The 13389-nt window shown below is 48.2% G+C and overlaps 1 protein-coding gene across 3 annotated transcripts in view; it reads left to right on the top strand.

Moving 5' to 3' along the window:
- The window catches only part of NLGN3 (neuroligin 3), a 23786-nt gene extending 10403 nt beyond the window's left edge, over positions 1 to 13383 (top strand). For all 3 annotated transcript variants that reach the window (XM_006146129.1, XM_006146128.1, XM_006146127.1), the window contains 3 exons: positions 8102 to 8287; positions 10369 to 11158; positions 12050 to 13383. In XM_006146129.1, coding sequence (XP_006146191.1) covers positions 8102 to 8287; positions 10369 to 11158; positions 12050 to 12893 — 1820 coding nt within the window. In that variant the 3' untranslated portion in view covers positions 12894 to 13383. The remainder of the gene's footprint in view (positions 1 to 8101; positions 8288 to 10368; positions 11159 to 12049) is intronic.
- Positions 13384 to 13389: the final 6 nt, after the last annotated feature.

Raw genomic sequence — 13389 nt, 5'->3', positions numbered from 1 at the left:
TCTCTCTCTCTTTCTCTCTCTCATGTATTTCTCCCCATATCTCCATAGCCACATCTGCACTATACATACTACACATACCCACACTCACACTATCCTCTACCATCCACACCCCACTTCCCCATCCACTTCACACCTCCACATGCTGCACACATACATACATATGCTGTCCATACTAAGAGTGTTCTTTAGTTTCACATTATCAGACCAGCCAGAACTGAAAAAAGAGAGAGGAGGATGGGGGAAAGGAAGGAAGGAAGGAAGGAAGGAAGGAAGGAAGGAAGGATGGACAGACGAGAAGAGGACTGGGGAAGAAAAGAAGGTGAGAGTGACACAGGGAAAGGAGGCAGAGAGGAGACAGACTGAGGATTTGAGGAGCACAGGGATGTCACATAGGACGTGAACTCTGCACAGTGTCCGTTGGGAGCTGTGGGCTGCAGAGAAGGCTGCTGGTGAGCACTCCGTAGGCCCACCCTGATGTGATGACTTCACACCCCTCAGCTGCTCGAACTCTTAAGCTTCCATACCAGAAGTTGTAAACACAAATCAATAGTTTCCCTCCCTACATGCCTATACCCTTACCTGTATTTCCACACTGCCCCACCTCACACACAAATACCACACATGCACACATACACCCCATGTACCTGTTTCCCCTTCTACACATACCTCATGCACCACACTTGTACACACACCTGTAGACCCCCTACACGTATACCCACCCACACATATACATATACGTGTATATACACTTTCCATAGCCTGCATATACGAGGGGACTTCAAAGGGCTCGTGGAAGATGGAATTCAAGTGTGGATTTATTTTGGAGTCAAAGAATGTTTAGAGTCATACAGTTGTTTTTTTTTCCTGATAAGCATCTTCCGTGAACTTTCTGAAGACCTCAGCAGCCTTCATGTGTGCCCAATACACACACGTCCTCGTTCCCTCACCCCACTCTACAGATATACGTGCATCGGGTACCTCCTGCTGCATCTGTGTCCATACATGCACATACCTCTCTACCCTCCCTCCACCCAAACTCATGCATCCCCTATTCTTACACACCCCGTCTGTGTACCCACTCCTTCTTCCTTCCCACATACGTTCTCATTATGCACTCATTTCCCATGCGATTTTTTCTCATACACAACCATGTACACTTCCCCCCATATACTCTGCCATGCACGTGCTTGTTTTGGTGATTTAGGCTGCCCCTCTATCTCATGCCTGCCTTAGTGACCAGCAATGCTTATCTGTGGCCAAGGTCTTGAGATAAATAAGTGCCTCACAGAGAGTGCTTAATCATACAGGGCCTTGGCTCCCTTTCAGATTCTCTCCCAGGCTCCATAGGCCCATAACGGCTTGAGAAAGCCAACTTCCTGCCCTCACTGGTCCAGTGCGTGTGGGAGGAGGGTCAAAGCTGTTTGTCTGTGGGCCTGGGTGCTGGCTTACTCCACGGCCATTGGGGGGGATAGGACCTTAGTTTAACTTGCTCTTGACTGTATTGCTTTGCCAGTTCCAATCCCAGAGGCCGTGGTGCTACATTTCACTTCTGGGTATGGCTGTATGCACAGAATGGCACTCTCCTTTTGACTCACCCTTAATACTATGTGGGATAGAAAGACACCTTTTTTTTTTTTTTTGAGTTTGGACTGGATAAATTATACTCCCTGAGAAAAACAGAGTGTGTGTCCCTTCGGTGATGCCTAGCACATCGAGTATGAAGCGTGCAGGTATCACCCTGGTCTCTCCCCAGTCTGATGGGCTTCAGATTTCATGGTACCGCCCCTGCTCTTCTGTCTTTCGACATTGCCGCAGACATCATGGCAAGGCTCCTGTGACCTGTTCTGTCCCGTTGAGGAGAGGGATCTGAATCTCATGGTACTATGATGGTGGCTGTAAACCCACACTAGGGCTGCACAGTTCCTCAAGAGTAATGAATGCACAAACGTAATCACAGACAGATACACGGACGTGTACATGGTAGTTGAAGGCCAAAAGTAATTTCATTACGTTATTTTCTTTTCTTAGTGTGATAAAAAATATTCTACTCAACTGCTTTTAAAATGTATAAACCCAGGACAGTCAACGGCCTAGTGGTTAAAGCAGGAGGATCTCACATGACCAACTATGCGATTTGAGTCCTGGACCCAACGACTTGAAAAACACACTGGGCACATGTGCTCACGATCCTAAAAGGAGAAAGGAGAAGGGATTATGGTGTGACCATCCCCTCTGGGGGGTGATTTCTTAGTCCTCACCTCCCTCTTTTCTTATCTTTCCTCTGCAAAGGGCACATGCCCTACAGTAATTTTTTAAAAGTTTTTGCCATAGGGCTCATGTGCTCACCTGAGAGAGACAGGGGGAAAGCGAGTGATGGCCTGGGGTGATGGCCACACCACAGTCCCTTCTCCTCTCCTCTCGGGATTCTGGGCATGCACACACAAATATCCAGCATGATTTTCAAGCTGCCGGGTCCAGGACTCCAACTGTGGTTACCCATGTGGGAGTCTAGCACCTTAACTACCACACTACCTGATGGACTACAAAAAAAAATTTTTTTTAATTATAAACCTGGGACAGCAGGTGGCACGGTAGTTAAGCCACTGGACTCCCATGTGGCCGACCATGATTCAAGTCCCAAGCCTCAGCTTGCTTTCTCACTTTCCTTCTCTCTCTGTCTCTCTGCAGCCAAATTAAAAAGAAATAATTTAATTTAATAATTATTTTAAAATAATAAAATAAAATAAAACAATTAAATGGTAAATGTTATAAAAATAATAAACCCAAGGGACCAACAGGTGGTATGGTGGTTAAAGTGTCGGATTCCCACATGGCCGACCATGGTCTGAGTCCCAGACCCAGTGGATTGAAAAAAATCACACCAGGCACATGCCCAAAATCCAGAGAAGAGAATGGAGAAAGGATTGCAGTATGGCCAATCCCCCCATCCTCCTGGGAGGTGATTTGTCACTTTCCCTCTCTCTGTCTTTCTCTGGCAAGCACATGTACCCTACGGCAGAAAAAAAGAAAAAGAAAAAAAGAATTATAAACCTAAATCTCTATTCTATAAGGTTTATTGAAAAGTACAGAGAATACTAAGCATATTATTTGGTTTTATGTTACTGAAAGAAAAGAGAGAGAGGAAGTGGGAGGAAAGAAAGGAAGAAAGAGAAGAGGACTAAGGAGAGAAAAGAAGGCAAAAGTGACACAGGGAAAGGAGGCAGAGAGGAGACAGACTGAGGATTTGAGGAGCACAGGGATGTCACATAGGACGCGAACTCTGCACAGTGTCCGTTGGGAGCTGTGGGCTGCAGAGAAGGCTGCTGGTGAGCACTCCGTAGGCCCACCCTGATGTGATGACTTCACACCCCTCAGCTGCTCGAATCCTTAAGCTTCCATACCAGAAGTTCTTAACCTTTTATATTTTTTTGGGGGGGGTGTCTTAGACCCTTATGAGAGTCTGATGAAAGGTATGTACTGTCTCTCAGAATAATGTTTGTGTAAGTATCTGTGCATGGGCACACGCGCACACACACACACAGACACACACACACACAAGCTTATACAAACAATTTTTGGAAGCCCCTGAAGTTCATCCATGAAACAGGTTAAGAACCCTCGAACATCACATCTTGGGGCCAGGAGTAGTATTCTTTGGGGTTAAGCAGTGGCTCAAAATAGTGTAAGAGAACTTCAAAAAGTTTGTAGAAAATGGAATTACAGTACGAGTTTATTTTGGTGCAAAAAATGTTTGAAATCCACACATAGTTTTTTTTGTTTTGTTTTTTCAAAATATGCATTTTCTGTGAACGTTATAAAGACTCCTCATATTCCCCCAAATTTAAAAGAGGTCAGAAACAGATTTGGACAGAAGTTCCCCACCCCTTCCTGTGTACCCTTCAGTTCCTGTTCTGGAACGCAAATATAATCAATGAGCCACTGATTGGATTCTGGGCACATACAAGATGTTTTTGTCTCTTGGCACCAGATATAGTAACATGGGTTTGTCCCTGACACTTGCGGATTTTGCTGTGTAGCTGAGGCTTTGTTGCTGTGTTTCCCAAAGCATCTCAGAACAAGTGGCCAGATTTGAACCCCAATTACATGCATTCATTCACCCTCCTTCCTATTGGCTTCTCCTGAGCGCTGAGCCCAAACAGACACGTCACTCTAAGATGCTTCTCTAGACATCTTGGATGATTCACGTGTTTGAAAACATCACTAGCTAATTCCAGGCAGAGAGATAGCTATTGTTCGAGAAGCCCCCGCTGGGCTTGGGGCCAACAAAAAAAGGGACTCCAGCAGGCTATAGGATATGGATATCCCTGGGGCTGAGGAAGTGGGGACTTGCCAAATTGGATTCAGGGGAGTCTAGAATTTAATCCCACGACTTATTCAGGTACCCTCTGGGCAAACTGAAAATCTGGTGAACGTCAAGCCTTGAGTGACACAAATATCTGGTTTTGATACAACCTGCCAGATTCCCCGTCTTCTGTTGACAAGCAGCTTACCATGTACTGCAGTATAAACTTGGGTCCAAGGAGACTGGCTCAGATTTATTCTGACAGTTTATGAAGTTTGGCATCTCAGCCTCTATTCTCACGTGGTTTCTGTGGATGACGGAGTTACTAGGGAACTCGCAGTGAGTGACTGCTCTCCCAGACTGCCAGGTTTTGTGTGCTTGTGGTCAGTCATGTTTGCCTGAGCCTGTTGGATATAGTTTTTCAAGTAGGACCTTGCTTGTAGTAGGGGTCGTTGACACGGCATCTTCCACATGCTTCAGTGCCCATCATCTGGAGGCTCATGGGATCTGAGGGAGCAGGAAGTGATGGTCAAATCCTCCCCCCAGCCCCTTCAGGTCTTTGTTCCTAACCCAGGAAATGGGTACACTTTGGCGACATCTACTCGACTACATCCAAATGCAGGCTTTTCTTGCTGATCAGGACAGACATATTTGACACAATTCACTGAATGATGCCTTGGCGAAGGTGGATGCCAAGTATGCTATTGCCCAAATGAGAGAAAAGGGCCCAGCCTTGGTGGCACAGTTGGTTGCACACTGAACCACAATACTAGAAGACACATGGCCAACCACAGGTTCAGATCCTGTCGGCCTGAAAACACACCTGGTACACGTGCACCCAAGATCTTGACAGGCTGGAGGTCTGTGGGAAGGGGATGGTGGCATGACAAGACCCTTTCTGGGGTGCCTGTCTTCCCCCTACCCACCGCCATGTAAGCACACACTCTCCTGAATTTAAAAAACAATGAGAGAAAAGAGGATAAGCATAAAGTAGAGAGGAATGAGGGAAGACTAAGAAGAAGCATATATAGGGACCAGCAGATAGTGTAATGGTTATGCTGCTGGACTCCCCCATGGCTGACCATGGTTCAAGTCCCAGATCTGGCAGCTTGAAACTCACGCTGACCGCATGCGCGTGCATGCCTAAAATCCTGAGAGGAGAATGGAGGAGAAGGGATTGCGGCGTGGCCATCCTCCCTGGGGGGTGATTTCTCACTTTCTATCTCTCTGTCTTTGTCTCTACAGCAAGCACACTTGCCCTATAGCAAAAATCTCTCCAAAAAAAAAAGAAAAAGCAGCAGCAGCATACAGTTTTGTTTTGTTTTTTAGGTTTTTGCTATAGGGTGTGTGTGCTCTCCAGAGAGAGACAGAGAGAGCGATAAGGAAAAGGAAAGTGAGAAATCACCCCTCAGGGATGATTTCTGAGACATGGCCATGCCTACAATCTCTTCTCCATTCTCCTCCTGGGATTTTAGTCACATGTTCACACGCACCTGGTGTGATTAGCTGCCAGGTTCAGGACTCAAAGTATGTTTGGCCATGTGGGAATCCAGCACCTTAACCACCACCTGCTGGCCTTGCGTATAGTGATTTTTGCTAGAAGGTTTCAAGGTCTGGGCAGCTGGGTTGGATCTTGGTCAGCATTGTTTTTTGACTTGAAGGAAGAGCTTCAGTTTCTAACTCGGTCAGGCAAAAGAGAAGCAAGCAGGCGCCTTTGTCAGGACAAAGAAGGGCTCCTTCATTCATCTTCATTCAGGACTTTTCTAATTCCTTCTCGTTTCCTCACCCGGAACCTGGGGCTAGAGAGGACTTGTGATTAAGTCCTGGGAGGAATAGGTAAGGACTTTACACACTTAATTGTACCGAAGGTAAATTAATAACACACTTGAAGAGGGCAAAATGAGCTTTTTTTGCAGAAGATAGGTACAGAGGGACTGGAGAAAGACAGAGATGAGGTCTTGTGCCTGCTTGAGTCTGTCTGAATTCACCCTCTGCCTGTGAACTGCCAAGATAACCAAAGAGCTCTCTGAGCTGTGGAAGCTACCTGAAACACGGCCTCACACAAAGTTGATTCCAGGTGCTGTGAATGAGCTCTCAAGTGTGGCGTCAAAAAATACTGATCTGGGGCCAGCAGGTGGCATGGTGGTTAAGGTGTTGGACTCCCACATGGTCGACAACAGTTTAAGTCCCAGATCTGGCAGCTTCCTTTCTCCCTTTTTCCTTTTCTCTGTCTCTGACTCTCTCTGGTGAGCACACATGCCTTATAGCAAATTAAAACAAAATAATAACAATAATAAATAAAATTAAATGAATAATTAAAAAAAAATACTGATCCAAGTATGGGTTTCCAATGCACTACGATGACCCACCTGGAAAGAATCCTTCCAAAAGCCTAAGACAGAAGATAAAGTCTTCCAAGAGACCTGAGGATCAGGGAAGAGAGATGAAAGAAGGCCGCAGGATCAGTCTAAAATGGAAGCAGGGTGGGGGGAATATAGGACATCTCTGTGGGATAGCCAGCAGGTGGGCGGGAAGGTAGTCTCCATGGCAACAAGTCTCCACAGCAGCAAATCCCAGCAGGTGGGTGGGAAGGTAGTCTCCATGGTGACATGTCTCCTCATCAGCAAATCCCAATGGGTGGGCGGGAAGACCTGTTTCTGTGGTAACACACTGCACTGACTTCCTCATTTCTCCACCAGATGAAAAAGATGGTCTAACATGGTGGTTGCTCAACTTTACCAGGCATCAGCCTCACCTGGAGGGCTTTAAAAATGCCGATTGCTGAGCAGAGTTTCTGATTCAGTCGGTCCTAGAGGAAGGGAAATAGGACCTGCTCTGAGAATGAGGGGAATAGGGCCATCTGAGGCCCTGGAAAGAAGTGGAATGGACTCATTTGTATAGGAATGGCAAAGAAAGCTTAGAGATCATTGCCTCTTGGGATCTTCACTTCCTTTGGAGAGAGAAAAATGGGGAAAGAAGCCCAGCCACTGTAGCATAGCCATAATGCATTGCCCTGCAAGGCTGGAAGCCACATGCCTACTATGGATTTGGATCCTCAGGTTGGCTCAAAAACACCACACACAGGCACACAGGATCCTGAGGAGATGAAGGATTGGGAATGGGGATCATGACTAGACCTTGTCAAGGGTGCTTCTTTCTTTTTCTTTCTCTCTCTCACATATGTGTGTGTGCTCTATCGTTTTTAAAAAAAATTAAGAAAGAGAAGTAACTGTAGATTTATAATGTGCTGACTATTTTTTTAGATGCTTATGCTCATTTTATCCTCATTAGAATCCTATGAGGTGCTTTTATCCCCCATTTTTTATAGGAGAGAAAACTATGGCCCAGCAATTTAAAATAACTTGCCCAAGGCTAGGGTATGATAGAGCCTGGATTCAAACCAAGGACTCTCTGACTCCAAGACCCCTGATCTTTCCACTGTATCTTGCCAGATGTTACAGTAATGTCATGGGATGGCTCAACACGGTAGAAGATGCTGAGTTCTGGCCATTTGCAGTTTCTGCAGTCTAAGCCTCCCACCTGGAGGCATTCACTTCAAGTGGTCTGGAGACCCCTCCTGCAAAAGTGGGCAGTGGATGGGAGGCAGGGAGCCAACCCTTCCTACATTGATGACACTGGACCTTGTGGAAAGGAGTGACAGTTTATGTTAGCTAGATAGAAAGAACTACATTGCATGCTCATCCTCGGCCCTCACCTCCCCCAACTTCTGCCTGTCACCATAACCTAAAGCCTCCATCCCTCTGCCTTCACTGTCCTCATGCCCTTTGTTGAATCCAGGTTTCCTGAGCACTGGAGATCAGGCTGCCAAGGGCAACTATGGGCTCCTTGACCAAATCCAGGCCCTCCGCTGGGTGAGCGAGAATATCGCCTTCTTTGGAGGTGATCCCCGCCGTATTACCGTCTTTGGCTCAGGCATCGGTGCATCCTGTGTCAGCCTCCTCACACTGTCACATCATTCTGAGGGTGAGTAGCTCTTGGGGAAAAACATGAACTAGATAAGTGCTGGCTTCCCACCTTGAGTCCCAGGCCATCCAGGTTCTGGAATGCCTAGCTCCATGCCCCAGGAGTGCCAGGGGAATCAACCAACCATCTTTCACCAGCTCAGTATCTCTTTAGGGAGAAGTAGAAGGGAAATGTTTCTCTAGGGAGAAGAAGCACTTCTTCCAATGTGAGCAAGGGGAGGAGAGAATCCCATTTACCTCTTATAAAAAGAAGAGTCTCCTTCTGATGGGGTTCTTATTTGGGAGAGAGGGAGTAGAGTGTCTCTTTTGGAAGGGACAATAGTGGTTTGTTTTTGTTTTTTTTTTTTTTGGATAGGAGAACTCTCTTAGTATGGGAAAGAAACTTTATTTCAGGATAGAGATTGAGGGTATAAATTAGTTTCTAGACATAAGAAACACTCATTCTATACCTTCCTCTCTGAAGAACAAATCTGTACAAGAGGGGAAATGTTCCTGAGAGGAAGGGGAGTCTGAAGTGAGAATCAGTACCCTTCGAGGTGGACTCCTTCTGAGGAATGATGGCCTGTGTTTGGGCCCCAGACCTCCTCCAGGCTGCCCAACTCACCCAGAGGAGACTTGCATTTGGAGCCTCTCCCCTGGCTATGGGTCCCTCTGTCAGTGACCCTTCGGAGGGCCCCAATTGGCCCTTTTTTTTGCTCAACAGGAACTGTTCTCTTCACTTCTAAACTGTAGAGAACATTCTGTCTCTGAGAGGCAAAGCTGCGCATGTCGTGAAGAAAAGATCTTCCTGAAATAAGTGCCTTTCTCTGAAGTAAGGAAATCTGTGACAGAGGACATATTTTTGTTGTTGTTGTTGAAATCAACCGCCTATGAGTTAGTGATATTCCCACCAGAAGACTTTCAGTTTTCTCTTGTAAGAAGGCTGTCTCTTAGAGAGAGAAGAATCACCTTCTCGGATACAGAAATTCTGTCCCTGCCCCTCCAGGGACTACTCTGATGAGGGAAGACTAAAATGGGATCTGCATCTTTAAGGAGAACGTGTTTCTAGGTGATAGCAGTGGGAACAGGAATCTCTCCTTTTTCCTCCAAAGAGGGTGAAGTGGCTGACTGTGAGGGTACCTCTGTCTGAAAGGTGGACCAGCCCTTCCTCTGACTGGGGACTCCAGGAGGAAGCCCTTCCTGGAGTGAGGTTTTTTTTGTGTCTCTGGAGGCCTGGCTTCTTTAAAGATGCGTTCTCTCTGTCTTTCTATAATTGAGTCATGGAGAATAATCTTTGGAAAAGCATGGCTCTCTCTTCAGTAGTAATCTATATTCCCTCCCTCTCTTTCTGCCCAGGGAAACTGCCTTTCTCTTAGAGAAATGGAAGTGTGTGTGTGTGTGTGTGTGTGTGTGCGTGCGTGCACGCGTGTGCATGTGTGTGTGTGGCCAAATTCTCCCTTGGGAATGTTGGGGCCAGGAAGAGAATTATACCATTCTTTTCCTAGAGGGGAAAGAATCATCTTTTTGAATTTGGGGGAGTTGGCTCTCTCTCAGCTAGGGGAAAACCTGGATTTGAAGCACCAGTAGCTTCAGGAAATGGATAATCTCTGTGGAGACTACAGACTGGAAGGGCACGTTCCCTGGAGACTCTCAGACCCCAAGGCCTTTGCCCTCAGGATCCTTCCCCAAACTCCCAGAATGTGGGGCTCTCTCCTGCTTGCATTTCTCATCTCTCATGAAAAAGACCCCTTTGTGGTGTAAGTGCCAGCTCCCTGGTGGTGTGCTGGCACAGAGCTGGGCCCAGCTGGGCAGGAAGCAAGAGGGGAAGACAAGGAGAGATAAAGAGAAGGAGCATAAGGAGGCTGATGTCTGGGACCCAAAGGGTTAATTCTTCCTGACATTTCCTTAACCCCCAAGTCACCAACCCTCCTACCAGGACAGGGTAGCAATGGAGGAACCAGGCTGGGGATCAGCCAGAGCAGGGGCTCATCATGCCCTGGCACAAGTCGCTCCTCCTTCCCAGCCTCGGTGATTAAGGAATGAGGTGTTTTATGATTGCGTGTGGCACAACAGATCTGACTTGGTGCTGCCTATCTTCTCTAGGGCTTTTCCAGAGGGCCATCATCCAAAGTGGTTCTGCTCTGTCCAGCTGGGCTGTGAACTACCAGCCCGTGAAATACACCAGCCTACTGGCAGACAAAGTGGGTTGTAACGTGCTAGACACTGTGGACATGGTGGACTGTCTTCGGCAAAAGAGCGCCAAGGAGCTGGTAGAGCAGGACATCCAGCCAGCCCGCTACCATGTGGCCTTTGGTCCTGTGATTGATGGCGATGTCATTCCTGATGATCCTGAGATCCTCATGGAACAGGGCGAGTTTCTCAACTATGACATCATGCTAGGTGTGAACCAGGGTGAGGGTCTCAAGTTTGTGGAAGGGGTGGTGGACCCTGAGGATGGTGTCTCTGGCACTGACTTTGACTATTCCGTTTCCAACTTTGTGGACAATCTGTATGGCTATCCTGAGGGTAAGGACACCCTGCGGGAGACCATCAAGTTTATGTACACAGACTGGGCAGACCGTGACAACCCTGAGACCCGCCGTAAAACACTGGTGGCACTCTTCACTGACCACCAGTGGGTGGAGCCCTCGGTGGTGACAGCCGATCTGCACGCCCGCTATGGCTCACCTACCTACTTCTACGCCTTCTACCATCACTGCCAGAGCCTCATGAAACCTGCCTGGTCAGATGCAGCTCATGGGGATGAAGTACCCTACGTTTTTGGTGTCCCTATGGTAGGCCCCACTGACCTATTCCCCTGCAACTTCTCCAAGAATGATGTCATGCTCAGTGCTGTCGTCATGACCTATTGGACCAACTTTGCCAAGACCGGGTAAGGAAAACATCAGAGGGGTTCTTTGGGACCTCAGCGTGGCCCCCCATTACTCTAAACCTCTTCCATCAACTCCCTTCCTAAGATATTCCCAAGGGGCCAGCAGATGGCATAGCGGTTACATCACTGGACTCCCACATGGCAGACCACGGTTCAAGTCCGGGACCCAGTGGCCTGAAAATCATGCTGGGCACGTGTGCGTGAATGCCCGAGATCCCAGGAGGAGAATGGAGGAGAAGGGATTGCAGCATGGCCATTCCTCCGGGGGGGCGGGGGGAGTTCTCACTTTCCCTCTGTCTCTGTCTCTCTCTCTCTCTCCTCAGCAAGCGCATGTGCCCTAAGGCATAAACCTTTTTAAAAAAAAAAAAAAAAGATAACCCCAAAATCTTTCTTGGTAACCCTTTCTCTCCTTCCCTTATTTGGTCTTTTGTGCCACTCTCTTTCCTTTGAAAATTTGATCAAGGCTCAAAATTTGGTCAGCATAAGGACTGAACAGGAGTGAGAGTTACTGGCAGAACTATGGGATGTAAGGTTAGCTCTTCAAAGGCCATGTGAAATAGGAATAAAATACATCCAGAAAGAGATTTTAGAGGGCTCTTGGCCAAACTAGACAGCTGAAAAGATCGACAGATGCTCAGTAGCATATGAGAAGGAAAAGTGCCTATGCCCTGATCTTAGAGGATGAGTACGAAGAGGGATGAAAATGGTTTCCATGATGCCCACCTGGGGAAGAAGGGAGTGTGGGCAGAGGGAGGGACGCTGAAAAAGACGGAAACACTGGGAATTGTTGGACTGCAGAAGAGGTTCAGGGGTGGTTGTGAGAGGAAGCATGTTGGGTGCTTTCCGTATTCAGGTAGAGTGGTGACCTCAGATTTCCATGTGGTATTTCAGGGATCCCAACAAGCCGGTCCCCCAGGACACCAAGTTCATTCACACCAAGGCCAATCGCTTTGAGGAAGTGGCCTGGTCCAAATACAACCCCCGAGACCAGCTCTACCTTCACATCGGACTGAAGCCAAGGGTCCGAGATCATTACCGGGCCACTAAGGTGGCCTTTTGGAAACACCTGGTGCCCCACCTATACAACCTGCATGACATGTTCCACTATACATCCACGACCACCAAAGTGCCGCCCCCGGATACCACCCACAGCTCCCACATCACCCGCAGGCCCAACGGCAAGACCTGGAGCACCAAGCGGCCAGCCATCTCACCTGCCTACAGCAACGAGAACGCCCAGGGGTCCTGGAATGGGGACCAGGACGCAGGGCCACTCCTGGTGGAGAACCCTCGTGACTACTCCACTGAATTAAGTGTCACCATCGCTGTGGGGGCCTCCCTCCTGTTCCTTAATGTTCTGGCCTTTGCTGCCCTCTACTACCGTAAGGACAAACGGCGCCAGGAGCCCCTGCGGCAGCCTAGCCCTCAGAGGGGAGCCGGAGCCCCTGAATTGGGAGCTGCTCCTGAGGAGGAGCTGGCAGCATTACAGCTGGGCCCCACCCACCATGAGTGTGAGGCCGGTCCCCCCCATGACACACTGCGCCTCACAGCGCTGCCCGACTACACCCTAACCCTGCGGCGCTCCCCTGATGACATTCCACTCATGACTCCTAACACCATCACTATGATTCCCAACTCCCTGGTAGGGCTGCAGACATTGCACCCCTATAACACCTTTGCCGCAGGGTTCAACAGCACCGGGCTGCCCCACTCACACTCCACTACCCGGGTATAGCTCCAGCCCAGAGCACAGCCTATCTCCCAACTCCTCCCCTCCCAGATCCATGAAGACATGCACACGCAGACACATAGACACACACAGACACACACACAGACATATATGTGAACGCACTCACCCACACCCTACAGCAGACCCACCTGCACAAACATAGACAGATGTGGACATGCACTCACATGTACAAAAACACAAATACGGAAGTAAACCTGAACAAACCCTTCAAATGGGGACGCAAATGAGTCCTTGGTAAACTGAGGACCTGCGGAACAGCAGCTGAAGCCAGCTCCCTGAGCCCGACCACAGACACTCCTGGGGGGCCTGAAAGCGACAGCTGAATACCCCCTTGGTGCTCGCCTTTGGCCTCTCTTGGAACTGCACCACCGACCAACTCCAGACTTGGGAGCTTTAAAGAGCAGAGTAACTCTTCCTCCCCCAGACTTGGTCTTTTTTCTGGGCCTCGTTTTTGTTGATTTTTTTTTTTTTTTTAATTTTG

Source organism: Tupaia chinensis, unplaced genomic scaffold, assembly GCF_000334495.1.
Source record: "Tupaia chinensis unplaced genomic scaffold, TupChi_1.0 Scaffold000165_2, whole genome shotgun sequence".
NCBI lineage: Eukaryota > Metazoa > Chordata > Mammalia > Scandentia > Tupaiidae > Tupaia > Tupaia belangeri.
Note: the sequence above shows the minus strand (reverse complement) of the source record. Positions and strands in the feature narration are given on the sequence as shown.